This window comes from Oreochromis niloticus, linkage group LG7, assembly GCF_001858045.2.
Source record: "Oreochromis niloticus isolate F11D_XX linkage group LG7, O_niloticus_UMD_NMBU, whole genome shotgun sequence".
In the NCBI taxonomy this organism is placed as follows: Eukaryota; Metazoa; Chordata; class Actinopteri; order Cichliformes; family Cichlidae; genus Oreochromis; species Oreochromis niloticus.
Genome location: NC_031972.2, coordinates 10,089,463 through 10,104,501, shown reverse-complemented (window position 1 = coordinate 10,104,501; position 15,039 = coordinate 10,089,463). Strand labels below are relative to the sequence as shown.

General features: G+C 39.0%; 1 protein-coding gene across 4 annotated transcripts in view; it reads right to left on the bottom strand.

Moving 5' to 3' along the window:
* Positions 1–12,596: 12,596 nt before the first annotated feature.
* The window catches only part of LOC100703592 (ras-specific guanine nucleotide-releasing factor RalGPS1), a 91,935-nt gene continuing 89,492 nt past the window's right edge, over positions 12,597–15,039 (bottom strand). For all 4 annotated transcript variants that reach the window (XM_005449500.3, XM_003439635.5, XM_019360737.1 and 1 more), the window contains one exon: positions 12,597–14,873. In XM_005449500.3, coding sequence (XP_005449557.1) covers positions 14,844–14,873 — 30 coding nt within the window. In that variant the 3' untranslated portion in view covers positions 12,597–14,843. The remainder of the gene's footprint in view (positions 14,874–15,039) is intronic.

The following is a 15,039-nucleotide window of genomic DNA, read 5'->3' as shown; positions in this document are numbered from 1 at the left end:
TTATGTATGGAAGCTTCATTCCGCCACTAAAAAAAACCGCTATCCATAACTCGAAATAAGTCGAAATTTCGAGTTATTATGAATAGCATTTATATTTTTTTAGTGGTGGAAACAAGCTTCCATAGGATAGCAGTTAATCGCATGGATAAAATTGAGAATGGTATAAGGTCTACCCCAGTACTCCTCACCTCTAATGAAGGATATGCTACCAAGGAAAATAATGTGGGATGAATTAGTTACACTTTGATGGGGTAGAGCCCTCCAGTGAGATGTTTCAAGTGTCAGAGTTATGGATATGTGGCAGCTAGGCTGCTAGGATTCAAGGAGATTAATGTGGAAGAAATATGTCAAATTACCTATCCTAAGGACAGTGAAACACAAAGAACCAAACAAAGTCAGCACTTAGGATGGGATGACACAGACACAGAGGACTTGTTCTAAAGAGACTGAGGTTATGATCATGGCAATAGCAGCATTTGCATACTGCTGTTTGTTATGCTAGGAGCCTCATGGCAAATGAATAGGAATTTCACCGCTTAGACATTTTCTAAGCGGTGATAATTAAAAGCCTAATATTATTTGCATTGTTAATATTACAAGAAACTTGGTTTAAACCAAGGCTAGGTTTTGTGATTCCAAGATCCAAATGTGAGAGGAAAAATAAGGAGATAACCTCTGGTGGTGAAACCTATAAAACCTTTATTAGAAAAGGACTAGAAATGAATGCAATAATTGAGTGCATAATAACAGAAGTGTGGACAGACAGGGGCAAATTTACTGTTGTAAGTACATATAATTTCTGCATCACATTAGAGGAAAACTATTTTGTAGAAATTACAGATAAAATCGGTGTCCCTCTAATGTGGGTTGAAGACCTAAATGCACATAATGAGCTGTTGGGAAGCAAGAAGAAGGACAGAAATGGTATAGTAGTGGAGGAATTTATAGACAAATACAACTTGGTTGTTTCAAGTGACGGATGACCAACATGGTTTAGGACAAATCAAACAATATCATCATCTATTGATATTACATTTGTATCAGCTGATTGGCATTAGTTAGCAAATGTGATTTACTGGAGCGAAGTACGATGGGAAGTGGCCATACCCCAAAAATCAGTAGCAAATAATCAGTTGCTTAGTTGGAATGAGGAGTCAACAATACCCTCCCATAAGATTCAGTCTATAGCATTATATAATATTTTATTAGTGTCCTGTTAGACCCATTTATTTAAAAAAAAGAAAAAAGAAAAAAAAGAAACAAACAAATAAAAAACAGTCTCTTTACAGCTCTGAGATAGTCGTCATTTACTTCCGATATTTATGATATGGCATTATTTTTGTCAGTTAATAAAGAAATATTTTAATATACCAGTTAACATGTTCTGAATAAGAAACATTTTATTGTCATTAAATATCAGATGTTCAATGAAATGATAAGTTTTTACATTAACTTACATATTCCACTCTCTGTGTTCCTTTCATGCACCTTTGAAATGCCGCTGGTGCATTTGATAATACAAATGGCATCCTGCCCCTCTAATATAGCCCCCAAGGAGTTGTGAAAGCTGTCAAGTACATCGATCCTTCTGCTATGAAACATTGGTGGTAGGCTTTTCCCTGGTCCAGTATGGAAAACCAGCTGGATCCCTCCAGTGAGTCAGTGAGATCCTGGTTCTGAGTAAACTGGGGTTGGTCTGGCACTGTTTCGTTATTCAAGAGCTGATAATCAATACAGAGGCGTAGGGACCCATCCTTTTCCCTCACACACGCCTGGAGCACCATAGGGTGACTAAGATTTAACAAGCCATCTTTTTACCAACAACTCTGGAATATGTTCTTTTACCTCCCTATCGACCGGCACATCATCCTTAAGTCTGATTTCTATTTACAGGGCTGAAACACGACCTCTTCACAAAACATTTCTTCCACCACTTATTGCTTTTCGGGGATCAGATGGCTAATGTCAGGTGGTGGAAAAGCAAGAGTCCTTATTGGGGTTTACTGGGAAAAAGTTAATCTGAAAAGATTAACTGTTCTCTCATGTCCATCTCAGTCACCTTGGTGACCTGCTAAACTGTACCAAGAAGTTTTCTCTTTGGTAGCATGATCTCATGTTTTAAGTGCTTAGAGATCAGTACCATGATATAGGGGTGGTGAGGGTTATCGAACTCCAGAAGGCCTTCCCTCAAACTCAGCTGTCCTAGGACATCGTCCTGCTCCACAGGTTCACACAAAAACAGTAGTCTGTACCAAACCTGGAATGATAGCATTGCCCTTTCCCACTCTTACTGTAGCTGTGTCACAGTATTTTCTTTGTTGTACCTGGATGAAACTGACCATGGGAATCACTTGTTCACCATTCCAAAGACATCGCATCGGAGGCTAACAACTGTGGGAATGGCATCACCTGAGAGTTCTTGTCTCTTGATAATCGCTTCAAGCACATTAGCTGCTAGTAGGTGCTGTTGCAGTGACAGCTGACTGACCAGGAAGGGGCCTTGAATGGTGAAACTGGAATTGTGATTCCCTCCTAAGGTGAAGATGATCTCTACCCAGCCATCTTAGGGGATGGTGTGGCCATTAACTGCATAAACATCAAGGCTTAAATACCTGACCAGTGGCTACCCAGTGAAGTTCAATTCTATTCAGCTCATAGGTGAACATCATCAAAAATGGGCTGACACCCACATTCCCAATTATACAGTCAGATCCCTGCAGGAGCTTTTCAGTGAAGACTGTCTTCACTTTTTAGGTAGGGGTACCTTGCATTCATGGTGCTCTGACAAGCGACTTTGTGTGACTGTTGCTTGTTTTCCTGTGGTCGACAGACAGATCAGAATGGTGATAGACATTAAAATAACATAAATATTAACAATACTTTTAGGCAATTTTATTATCACCATAGTAAATCACCAGGGCCTGATGGCCTGAGCTGTTAATTCAATTTTTTAACAAGGGTTCCAGCATCATGTGGTATGATCATTTCATTAGATGCAGAAAAGGCCTTTGATTGTGTCAACTGGCTGTTTTATGTTTTGAATACATTTGGTCTGGGAGACATATATATTAAAACTCTTGTACATTACCCATTACCCTTTCATCATCACTAATGGCCTAAGATCAAGCAGCTTTCAACTATTCTCAACATGGAGATGTCCTTTTATACATTTCAGAAATTCTAATTGCTAGATTTAAGAAATATCAATAACTAAGATGAGTGACATGCTAAGATTGCTATACCCCCTCCAAATAATTCTTTTACTTATATCAAACAAGGCTCAAAAATTACTTATATGACTTTATATGGAACAAAAGAAAAACAAGGTTAAAGGTATCAAAACTTCAACTTTGTAGTTTAAATGGAGGTCTGGCAACCCATCTCAGGTTTATAACAGAATGGATCAAAAATGACCCTCCTTTTGTATAGCTGGGCCTGGAGAAGTCTGAAAACGTCAAAAAGGTCTCAAAAAGCCAGGTCTGGGAAAAAGAACTTGATTTAAACATCAGTGAAGAGGAATGTAATGTACTTTGGGACCATACAAACAAAAAAAAATCTATGTGTGTAATCACATAATCTTTCTTAAGATTGTTGCTATTTAAAATCCTGCATCATGTGCAAATCTCCCCAATGAAAGGCACCAGAGGAACCACCAACTTTCACCTTTATGTCTGAAGTTTAAGACTTCAGTAGGAACCTACACACACTCTGTTTGCTTATGCCAGAAAATCCAGTCCTATTGGATACACATCTTGAAGGATATGGAAAAAAAATACTTGGAGCGTCTTTGAAAATGGATGCTGTATCTCTGCTTTTGGGACATCTGAGTGTGAAAAATCTTACTAATGCGAGGTTGACTTTATGATATCCTTACACATGCTGCAAGAAAAAAACCCCATTGTTATCTCTTGGATATATGGCAAACCTGCCACTAAAACAACCTGGCACATAATTCTCATGGAATGCTTTCCTTTGGAATGTCTGACCTGATTGCTCCATTTGTCAAAGGAAGAGTTTATAGGAATTTGGACTATATATCTTTTTTTCACCAACTCTTCAGTCGCATCAGTGCTCTCAAATCTCATCACTAACTGGTCATGTCGGCTGCTTGTTTACAATAAAGTCACTACTGGCCACATCTGTAGCTGCTTGATTGCTTGATCTTTGTTTTGACCTTGCTAAAAGTCTGAGCTGTGAACTATCTGCTCTTTATTCACAGCCAAGGTATTGAGCCGTGTGTTGTGTTAATGTGCTATCATTCAGACATACATTAGCTGTGTCCAAATTCAGAGGCTGCATCCTCCTAAAGCTGCATCTGTAGGCCAATTACGTCACAGCGACGCGACGAAGGCTGTCCAAAATTGGAAGACTCCTCCAAATGCGGCAGACAAATGTGTCCTCCTTTTCCCCAGATTTAAAGGATGGGTCGGGTGTATCCTTAGTGGCCCAACCTATCCCAGAATTCATAGAGTGGCCCAGCCAATTCCAGTTTCCGACAATGGCGGCAGCTACTTAGTTTTAAGATTACTCTTATTACTCTTTCTGGGTCACAAAATAAATATTATTTATTTAAGGACCTATTTTCAGGCGAGAATGTAGCTGTGTAAAATTCAAATATCTGCTCGATTTATCGAGATATCATATATTTGCAAAAGTGCTCCGATGTTTACGGAGACGTCTGTTACCCACCAGTTCGATATCTAACCTGGAGGTCAAGGCTCACTAGAGTTGGCAAGAACAGCAAACTCCCGGCACATCGTTTTCAAATCCCCCGCTGTCTTTCGCTACTCAGGTTAAACATGATACATAAGTCACTTGGATAACGTAAAAATGTTATTGTTTGGCTTTTTTCAGTATTTTTTTTGTTCGTGAGGAAATCGGTTTGGCTAAGATTACAGCTGAATAAAAGTCAAACAGAAAACTGATTAAACAGAAGTGTGAGATGGTAGAGAATTTACGCCAATGTCGTGTTATATTTTAGACAGCAACTGAGTTTATTAAACTCCACCGAGACAGCTGGTGACGCAAATCTGAAGGCTAGACCGTCCAATTTCACAGCCTCGCACTTCCAGCCTTCTTGGTCTTCGGAGGACCAGGCCCACATAGACCGTGAAGGCCAGGTCTTCCGAAGGATGCAGCCCCTGAATTTGGACACAGCTATTATCAAATCACTTCTGAAATGTCCACCCCTGAAGAAATTTCATTTAGAATATATAACAATGATCACAGCACCACTGAGCAGAAACCAGAAATTACAGGAAATTTGAGGTGACTCTTCAACCCCAAGCTTCACAAGACTGATGACAGTCCCACCCTGAAACTAAACCGAAAGTCAATCATTTTGATTTTAAAGTAAAGAGGAGCACTGCTCAACTGTGGTGTGCCCGGAGGTGGGGCAGGGTGCAAGGGCCCATTCATCACCAATTGCAGCTTTATTAATACTGTGGAAATGGTGGATATCTTCAGATATCTAGTAAGGTTTGTTTGCCAGGTCTTTATATGATTTATTATTGTATTTGCCATTTTCTTTTTTTCTGCTGTATCTTACAGGGACCATTTACAAACAAACAAAAAACAATCTCTGAAGACAAAAGATGCATTGTGTCACAGACTGGGTCTCTGACCAAGCGTTTTGAATTTTATTTTGTATTGTTGAGATTCTCATGTTAGGTTTGTGATTATAGTTTGTGTGTTATTCTTATTTAGGTTTTAGTTGAGGTTAAGCATAGCCATTATTTATCATCTGTCTCCTTGTTTTTCTGTTTGGTTTCTTGTCTTGTCTGTCATATGTTTCAGGTCTGGTAAGCTGGTGTTGTCATGTCTAAGTCTCCATGTTTCCTGTTTTATTTTGAAGAGGTCTTGTGCTCTGTGTTCATTGTTTTAGTTTCATTTTCTCCTGTGGTGTCATTATGTTAATTTGTGTTAGCTGTTTCCCCATGTGTTTCCCTTCCCCTCATCACCTCTTGTGTATTTAGTCTGTGTTTCCATTCGCTCCTCATCACGTCATCTGTCTATCTTCCCCTCATCATAGAAATCTTAGTCAGTTCATGGTCATCATAGTGTCTTAGTTGATTCATAGTTTTCTTTGTTAAGTCATAGTTTCACAGTCTAATTTGTTTTTCGCTTTGATTTATGTTCCACTTATATCAGCTGAAATAAAGGCTCGCTTTTTTAAAAAATTAATTCTGTCTCCTCACCTGTGTCCACACCTGGGTCCTCCACACACACTCCACACGGTCTGCTCCTGCAGATCGTGACAGCATTGTATCAGATTTAACTACTAGCTAACTTCCATCTGTGCTCCCCGAGCAGGTCAAATAACAAATAGAAATACATAAAATATATACAAATGTAGCTGATAAGTCAATGCAATAAGCCAATCATCCCAGCTAAAATTATTTAGAATTACATGAACAGTATCTGAAATTAATATCCCTAAAGAAAAAATGCACTGCACCAGACCCAGCAACCAAGCAATTTCTATCTCCAGTCAATGAGCAGATAAAACAACAACCAGGAACACACGCAGATGCAGTTAACTATTCAATAAGACAAACACCCCAGATAAAGTTGTATATCAGAACCAATGACTGTAGAAAACAGTCATTGATCAGAACGTGTATTCAAATTTGTCTGGTTTGTCTGGTCTGGTTGCTGTATAAGAAACTGGATTGAATTCTCCAACTTTTTGTCTAATTATTTTATTTAAAATTATTTTAATTTAAAGAATAGGTGATGATGAAGTTTGTAGGGGCTCTGGTTTGTCTTTCCTTTTCCCATTGTGAGCTGTTCATTATAACAACAATGGAAGTAATATTCCAGATGAGGGAGGGACACATTTATATACAATCTTCACAGTCACACACAAAGAGGTACAGATGCACCTCATAAAGTCACAAAGTAAATGCATCTGTACAGAACGTTTATTCCCTGTTCAGTGATAGAACAACATATAGCAATTCAATGGTGGGAAATAACTTGGCAAAAAAGTCACAGACTGATAATCACAAGCCAGTGGTTATGTTATTCACAATTACAGAAAACACAAAAAGTTTTAGAACACAAAAAAATGCATGCATGTCTGTTCAGAACACAAGTGGTATTTCCTCAAAGGAATTCATCAAAATCATAAAATAACTAAAAACAGCATATAAATTCCTCACCTTAATTATTTTTTTCATTGAATTATGGTGCATTAAAGAATCATATAAGCTGAAGCTAACATACAATATATTTGTTTCATATGTATGTTAATAATCAAGGTAAAGGAAAGAAAAATGGCAATGTGGAAGAAATATATCCTGTAAGTGTACTCTTCTGGTTGTCAAGTCAATATTTGAGACACACTGTTTACAAAGATGGATGACAAGCTCCATTGAAGAATGACAGACTACCTTTGTGTGACATCACCTTGGCAGCATCCAAATCACAGATTGTAAATATATATATATATATATATATATATATATATATATATATATATATATATACACACATATATATAATAGCTAGCAGAGGGCCATAGAGGGCCAATCCTGCTGATGGGTATCCTTTGTGCATGGAGGAGCAGGATGAGCCGCTGGTGTGAATCTCTCTGACCAATCAGAAACAGACTTCACAATGGTGGCCCAGGTCTAGTGTCTTCTAGTGGGCCCTGTGCTCACTGCCTGGCACCGTGGAGTTTCATTAGCATTGGTGCCCTGTGCTTTTTACAGAGCATGTTCACCCTGACCACATATGAGAGCCATGGAGAACTTTAGACTGCCTGTAATATTACTCAACCTAACTTGGTTTTAGTGGTGGGTCAGTGATGGTCTGGGAAGGCATATTTATGGTGTAACACGTAGACCTCCACAGGCTATACAATGGCATTCTGACTGCTATTAGGTATCGGGATGAAATCCTTGGACCTATTGTCAGACGCTACACAGGCGCAGTGAGTCCCGGCTTCCTCCTGGTTCACAGCACGTCTGGCGAGCATATGCTGGCAGTTCCTGAAGGATGAAGGAACTGATACCACTGACTTGCCCCCAAGTTTGGCTGACCTAAAGTTAATAGAACACCTCTGGGACCTTATGTTTCAGTCCATCCAATGCTGTTGGTTGCATCTCAGACTGCCCAGGAGCTCAGTGATGCCCTGGTCCAGATCTGGGATGAGATCTTCCAGGACACTGTGCTATCTCATGAGGAGCATGACATGATGTTTTCAGGCATGCATAGAAGCACATGGGCCATGCAAACTACTGACTGCCATTTTGAGTTGCTGCAATGAAATTTTGGTGAAATAGAGTAGCCTGCCGGATCATTTTATTTCATTTCTAACAATTACCCAGTCGATATCAGTATAGATATCCATCATAATGTTTTTCTCATTAATCTCTGAAGTGCTTTCTTGGTACTCCTTTAAATTAGTGTTTCTTTAAAAAAAAAGAAAGAAGGAATATATAAATATATAAAGGTTACATAAGTATAGCGAATATCAGGATATAACTAGCAACAGACTGTATATACAAAGATGGACATAACCACCTTGGCATCACCCATTGGTTAAGACATGCTTTGAAGCTCCAGGTGTTTTCACCTTTACCAGTATAGCTTTTGGAAACTGGTATGTCATGCTTGTGGGGTAGATCTGATTGTGAAACATAGGTACAGTACAAACTGTAATTTATAATAGTTAGTCAATGAGCATACCCTGGTTTATCTTAATTCCTAACACTCACTGGAACACAATTTTCAAAATAAACATGCTGAAGCTAAGGGCCGTTTTCCCATGGTCTTCTATACAATTGCAGGGCTTTTTGCAAAATGAGTCACTGCTCACTTCTGACCATTAGAAAAATGCATGTTTAAGGCACATCTGCACTGACTGCCTTTATCAGACCAAGAAGCTACATCCACATTATAATATATGTAACCAGCATATAAGGTCTTTGGTTTTAGTGGAAAGGTTGTATATTGAAGTGGGCAGGGAGACTGTTCTTCATGTGCCAAAAAATGCTACAATTCATTCTGATGTCTACACAATATACTGTCTATTCATGGGCCAATCAAAATGGACTAACAAAACTATAGAACTAACATGGATTTTAAGCTTCATAGTGTTTCCAAATTACCGCAAACCATATTAATGACATTTTTGTATTATTTCCTTCTTTTATTTTTTGCATATAGTTACTCGAATACAGAAGTATCTCCAATAAGCTGAAGTTGTGAATATGTCAGTGTCAACCGAAGCAAATGCCAAATTATTCACTATAAAATTAGGAGTTAAAGATTTGGCAGGTGGGGGATAGCTATGCCCACAAAGGAAGTGGCAATTAGATGCAACAAAAATTCAACAACATTCAGCAACTTCAAATGGCTAAAAATAAAAACCGCCAAAAACAAACAAACCCAACTGATGATGATACAAACAGGGTGGGTATAATTCATGGAAAGTATGTTTTGCCTATGTCTATTCACTATCACTCTCCAGCAACTGATAGCAGCAACTGATGGTACTAAACTGTATTCGTCTAACATTTCCCTTTGATTCTACCAATGGCAATGCCAAGAGAAGGATCTTGACATCAAGGCAGCTCAAGGTCATCATATATCCCACTCAGGCTCATAGTGCCCTGGAGAGCACACTCCCGGGCACCTTTGTCTTGCAACAATGGCACAACAAGGGGGAAGTGGCAGTTACCAGTAAAAAGCTTAATCTGATTGGCATAGGAAAAGAGTGCATGGGACCATTTCTGATGGTGGGAGAGACCATTGTTTCTCATTGGACAGCTGCCACCTGCCACAAGCTAGGTATCGTCTCGCCTGGGTGCCTTAGGCTTAGAGTTCATTGACCATGACAAGGAAGCTGTAATGTTGCACTAGGAAAAGACAATAGAATTAAGAATGTGAAAACTTCAGCTCTTCACAAGCAGGAAAATGTGGACCATGTGGCCTGGACTCACCAACAATCTCTAGTAGATCAATAATGCTTGCAAAACTATAATCATTGACAAGCATCTGTGAGACTAAACACTTACATGGCTTGCTTACAGGAGACATGCTTAGCTGACATCAGAGAGTCCAATTAGACCTTCTTCTGCCAGGGTCTGTCACAGGATGACCCCAGACAGCATGGTTTCAGCTTTGCTGTGAAAATCTAGCTTACTGCAGCCACTGAAACACACCGGTGGAACAGAGTGAATCCTCACTCTCTGTGTTACAGCATCATCAGGCACCATTAACCTTTTGAGTGTCTATGCCCCAAGACTTGGGCCTCGCTCAGTGGCGAGCTGACTGAGAACACCAGGCACGATATCAGATCATCTATCAAGCTTGTGCACTCGACACACTACTCTCCGGCAGTGAGTACTGGACCATATATGCCAACCAGAAGAGAAGGCTGAACAGCTTCCACCTTCTTTGTCTTAGATGTGTTCTGTGCATCGAGTGGCAGGACACAGTACCAAACACCAAAGTAGTACAGCAAGTCAATATTCTAAGTCTTCCTGCACTGCTCAATTAAATGGTAATGGTAAATGGACTGATTCTTATATAGCGCTTTTCTACTCTCCTGGAGTACAACATGCCTCATTCACCCATTCACACCCACTCATACAAGCACTTCTAAACTCAAGTGCAACTAATAAACATTACTCACACATAGCAGTACACCATTGTCTCACGAAACAAACGGATGCCAATAGAATGATTCCAATAAACATTCACACACATTGGGTTAGTATCTTGCCCAAGGATATTTGGCATGTAGACTGGGGGAGCCAGGAATAGAACCACAAACCTTCCAATCAGTAGCTGATCTGCTCTACCACCTGAGCCACAGCCACCCCACAGCCAATTAGAGACAACTCAGATGGTTGGGCCATGTTCTACACACGCGGGTCACATCTCCAAGGACAATCTGTACGGTGAATGTACGTTGACACTGAATGTACGGTGCAAAGAATCACACCCTGTCAGCCAATCAAAACTCAGCTTCAAAGGTGTCTGCAAATGTGACATGAAGCTCACAGATATCAACCTACACCTACCTGGGAAAGCAAACAGATTATCGAGAGGCCTGAAGAACTATAGTACTATCAAGGAGGGAGTTGAGAGGGTAGAGAACACCAGAAATACCCAGCTGGCTGACAGGAGACCCAAGAGGACAGCAAGCGCATACACTGCTACAGTGCCATCTTTCACCGTCACCTTTGTTTGCAGCCAGTGTACAAGAGACTGTCCCTCCAGAGTGGGACTCCACAGCCACGCTAGGATGTCCACATCCAACCCATAGCACTACACCATTGTCTCACGAGACAAACGGATGCCAATAGAATGATTCCAGCGTTCAGATTTCCTACCATATGGATTTTTTGTTACTAAATTACTTCTGTTCTTATTTATGTATTATTCATTTTTTCTAGAAGAGATGGCTTTAAAAGGTGTTATCCCTTTTTAAAAATATATCATGGCTGATCTCTCTCTCTCTCTATGATGACTTTTCACTCTGTTTTCTAGCGTTGTCATTCTGGTTACACCAATAATTTCACTTTCTAATGTAGTTGCACATGCAAATGGTAAATGGACTGATTCTTATATAGTGCTTTTCTACTCTCCTGGAGTACTCAAAGCGCTGTATACAACATGCCACATTCACCCAATCACACCCATTCTCTATACTTAGTGTTTTCTAACTACATTCACACACATTCATACTCTGATGGATGCATCGGAGAGCAACTTGGGGTTAGTATCTTGCCCAAGGACACTTGACATGCAGACTGGAAGATCGAACCACCAACCTTCCGATCAGTAGGTGACCTGCTCCACCTCCTGAGCTACAGCTGCATGCACATGATAGAATCTAGTTTAGCCAAATCCTAATGATGCTTTCTTGTTAGGATTAGGGTGTTGTTGCTTGGATAAGGTCAGAGACATTTCCAAGCAAACTTACTTGGAGTCTTTTACCTGCCATATCACTTTATGGGCTATAATGCTGAACTTATAACCACAGGGGACTCTTTAATAAACTGATAATGAAGAAGCTTGACGTAACTTCATTTGGTTAGGCAGACTTAAAGAAAGGTAAACTCTTTTAACTCTTTCATTTCCATATTACTAACAGAAGTGAGAGAATTGCACTAAAGAATAATTTTCAGGTATCTGCACTCTACTTGAGTATTTTTCTGACAACTTTTTACTTATACTCTCTACGGTTTAATACAAATATCCGTACTTTGTTACTTTTGAGGTAACACATTTGAGGTAGGATATTATTTTAAATCACTACACACCTTCGCACATCAAACAATCAATCAACAGTTCTATTGGGGTATCAATCATCGTTGCTTATCACATACAAAGGGATGAAAGAGGGGAAAAAAAGTATGCCAAATGTATATCTAAAAAAAACCCCAACAACAGGCAGGAGATTTAAAATGCAATGTTTCTAACGTCTCATATCACGTTAACAATATCACCAACCACACAAACTGTTTGTGTGGAGTTTATTACACAGTGAGTCTGTGTGCAAATGGTTCAGTAGCTGTATTTAGCAGGGAGAACAAAAACTTCACTCAGAGATGAACATAGATGTAAGACAGACAGGATTTAAACAGGATTTATTTATTTAAAGGAGAGGACTACTCAGTGACATTTGATAAACTGGGAATTTAAAGCTAAGGTATGTCCTCATTTTAATTTAAATTGTATCTGTATATGATATGAAGGTATGTTTTTCATATTGTGAAATGTCCTGCAAAACAAACTAGGTATACTAATTTTGTGTTATTGAAATACTTGGCAGTTTAATGCAGGATAAACAGGTTAGCTTGTTGTACTGTGATGAAACACTGTTTTTCACAGGGGAACATTGGCTGTGGTGTTCATGGTCAGTGTTAGGTCACAGCAAGTGTAGCAGAGATGAATTTGCATTTAAGCTGACAATGCTTAAACTCACTCAGCAAAGACAATATAAACTAACTCGTGAAAACTTGGGTTACATGTTGTTGAATTCAGTTGTGCAAATCCACAAACACCAATAAACCTCAAAGCAGCTCAACACAGGTTAGCTGATAACAGCATGTACACAAAGAAAATCTACTATAGCTTACAATAGAAATTATTGAGTTGTAATTCTTTTCCCCATGTTGAGTCACTGCAACTGATCTTATTGTTCCCCCACCTGCTAAATTTCAAGTTAACCCCTGACTGCACTAATTTTTCTGTTTAGGTGTGGATCCAAAGTCAAAAAAGTTGGTATTCCCATATACCACTATTATTATATCACTATAGAAAGAGGTTCAGTTAGCTTTGCACAAAAAAATCATGGTTGGAAAGGTCCTTCAAAGACCTACTTTTCTTACTTTGGATATATATTTACAAGCCTGTACTTTTTCACTTTTACTTGAGTAAAGAAGTTGAATCAGTACAGAACTTTTATTGGAGTATTTTTTACTAAAAAGTATTTGTACATCTACCTAAGTAAAGTAAATGGTTCTTCTCACTTGAAAACCCATCCCTGACTGTCACACGGCTGTACTTTTGCCACCTCTGATCACTGATTCAGTTAAAACTTAAACAATTTTTTTGTAAAACTTACAAAAAAATAAGTCCCATCCAATAAAACAGAATTAGTATTTACAATCAACATAATATTTTGATGCAGATCATTAATTAATGCCATTGCTAATGGAGTTTTATCCTGATGTCCTTCAGTTGGAGAACAGGAGTCCATCCAAGTTTTACGGTGGGCTTACCAACAGTGTCTCTGAAGAGCAGAATCCCAGAGCAGCTGGTGAATCAACGACAATCCATCATATCCTTTTCCCTTCTATAGCCAATTGTCAAAAATAAACTCTTTTTATACATAAATACAGTATTTACACACATTTGATTAATGAAAACTTGGTATTTCATTGGAATTCACTTTAATTTTACTCAGCTAGCTGCCTCAGCATACTGGTGAAGACAACAGCTGGCTGTCTTCTGCTTATTAACTGGAATTACCTCTTTGTTCAGTATTGTTTCCATGGTATCTTACTATTTTTAATTTGTTCTGTAGAAAATATTAATTGTTTGTAAATCTTGTTACATACATTTGCAAGCACATTTTACACAAGGACTACCAACTGAGGTAGCAGGGGTAAACACAGATCCAGGGCTTCATCCCCGCAAGAGCATCGCATCTTAATCATAAAACAACCTTTAAGGTTAATTCCTGCGTTTGTATGTACAAATCTTCTATTCTGGATTAGATTCAGTCAAACTATAAGTCACAGGGCTGAAGGTAATGAAGACTCAGCTTCTGTCTTTTTTGCTACAGTCCTGATCCTTCATTAAAATAACGAGGCCTTGAGATGATGTCACACTTTTTCTGGTGAATAAAAGTTTATGAGTGGGAATGTGCACTTCCCACCTTCCACTTCCTTATGACGATGACATTCAGAGTAAACTAAATCTAAGAGTCATCTAACACTGTCATCCACATTTTCACACTGATGCATCTTTTCACCCAATTATAAGCCCAACATGGGCCAAAAACCAACGTGTTCATGCACACATTATAGCAGCGTAACAAATAACAGAGAACATGGAAACTTAGGGAATGAATCCAACCCCGCAAAAGTCTTCCATTGATTGGATTTTTATAGAGATCATATAAGACTTGTTCTGGTGAAGATCAAAGCAGGTGCACTGGCACGACAGTCACACATCCAGCATCACAGAGCTTCTTCGACAGTGTCATATGCTTCTTGACTCTAATGCTGATGTCAGCGTTATCAAATTCCTTATTCAGTCTGTAATTCTCAAACAACAGTTTGGCACGATAATATCCTGCTCAATAAAGGCTGCTCTCATTCAAATGACATAAGGTTTGCAGGTATCTGTTGAGAGAACAGAGGAGATATTCAGCACAAGTGATGGAAAAAATTACAACAAGCAAAGGTTGAATAACAGGGAATGTGGTATATGGTGAAGAATTTCTAGACTGTGTACCCAGACAGTCCTTTAATGTTTAGTGTCTTCTCCTGTGATTGGTCACTTTCAACT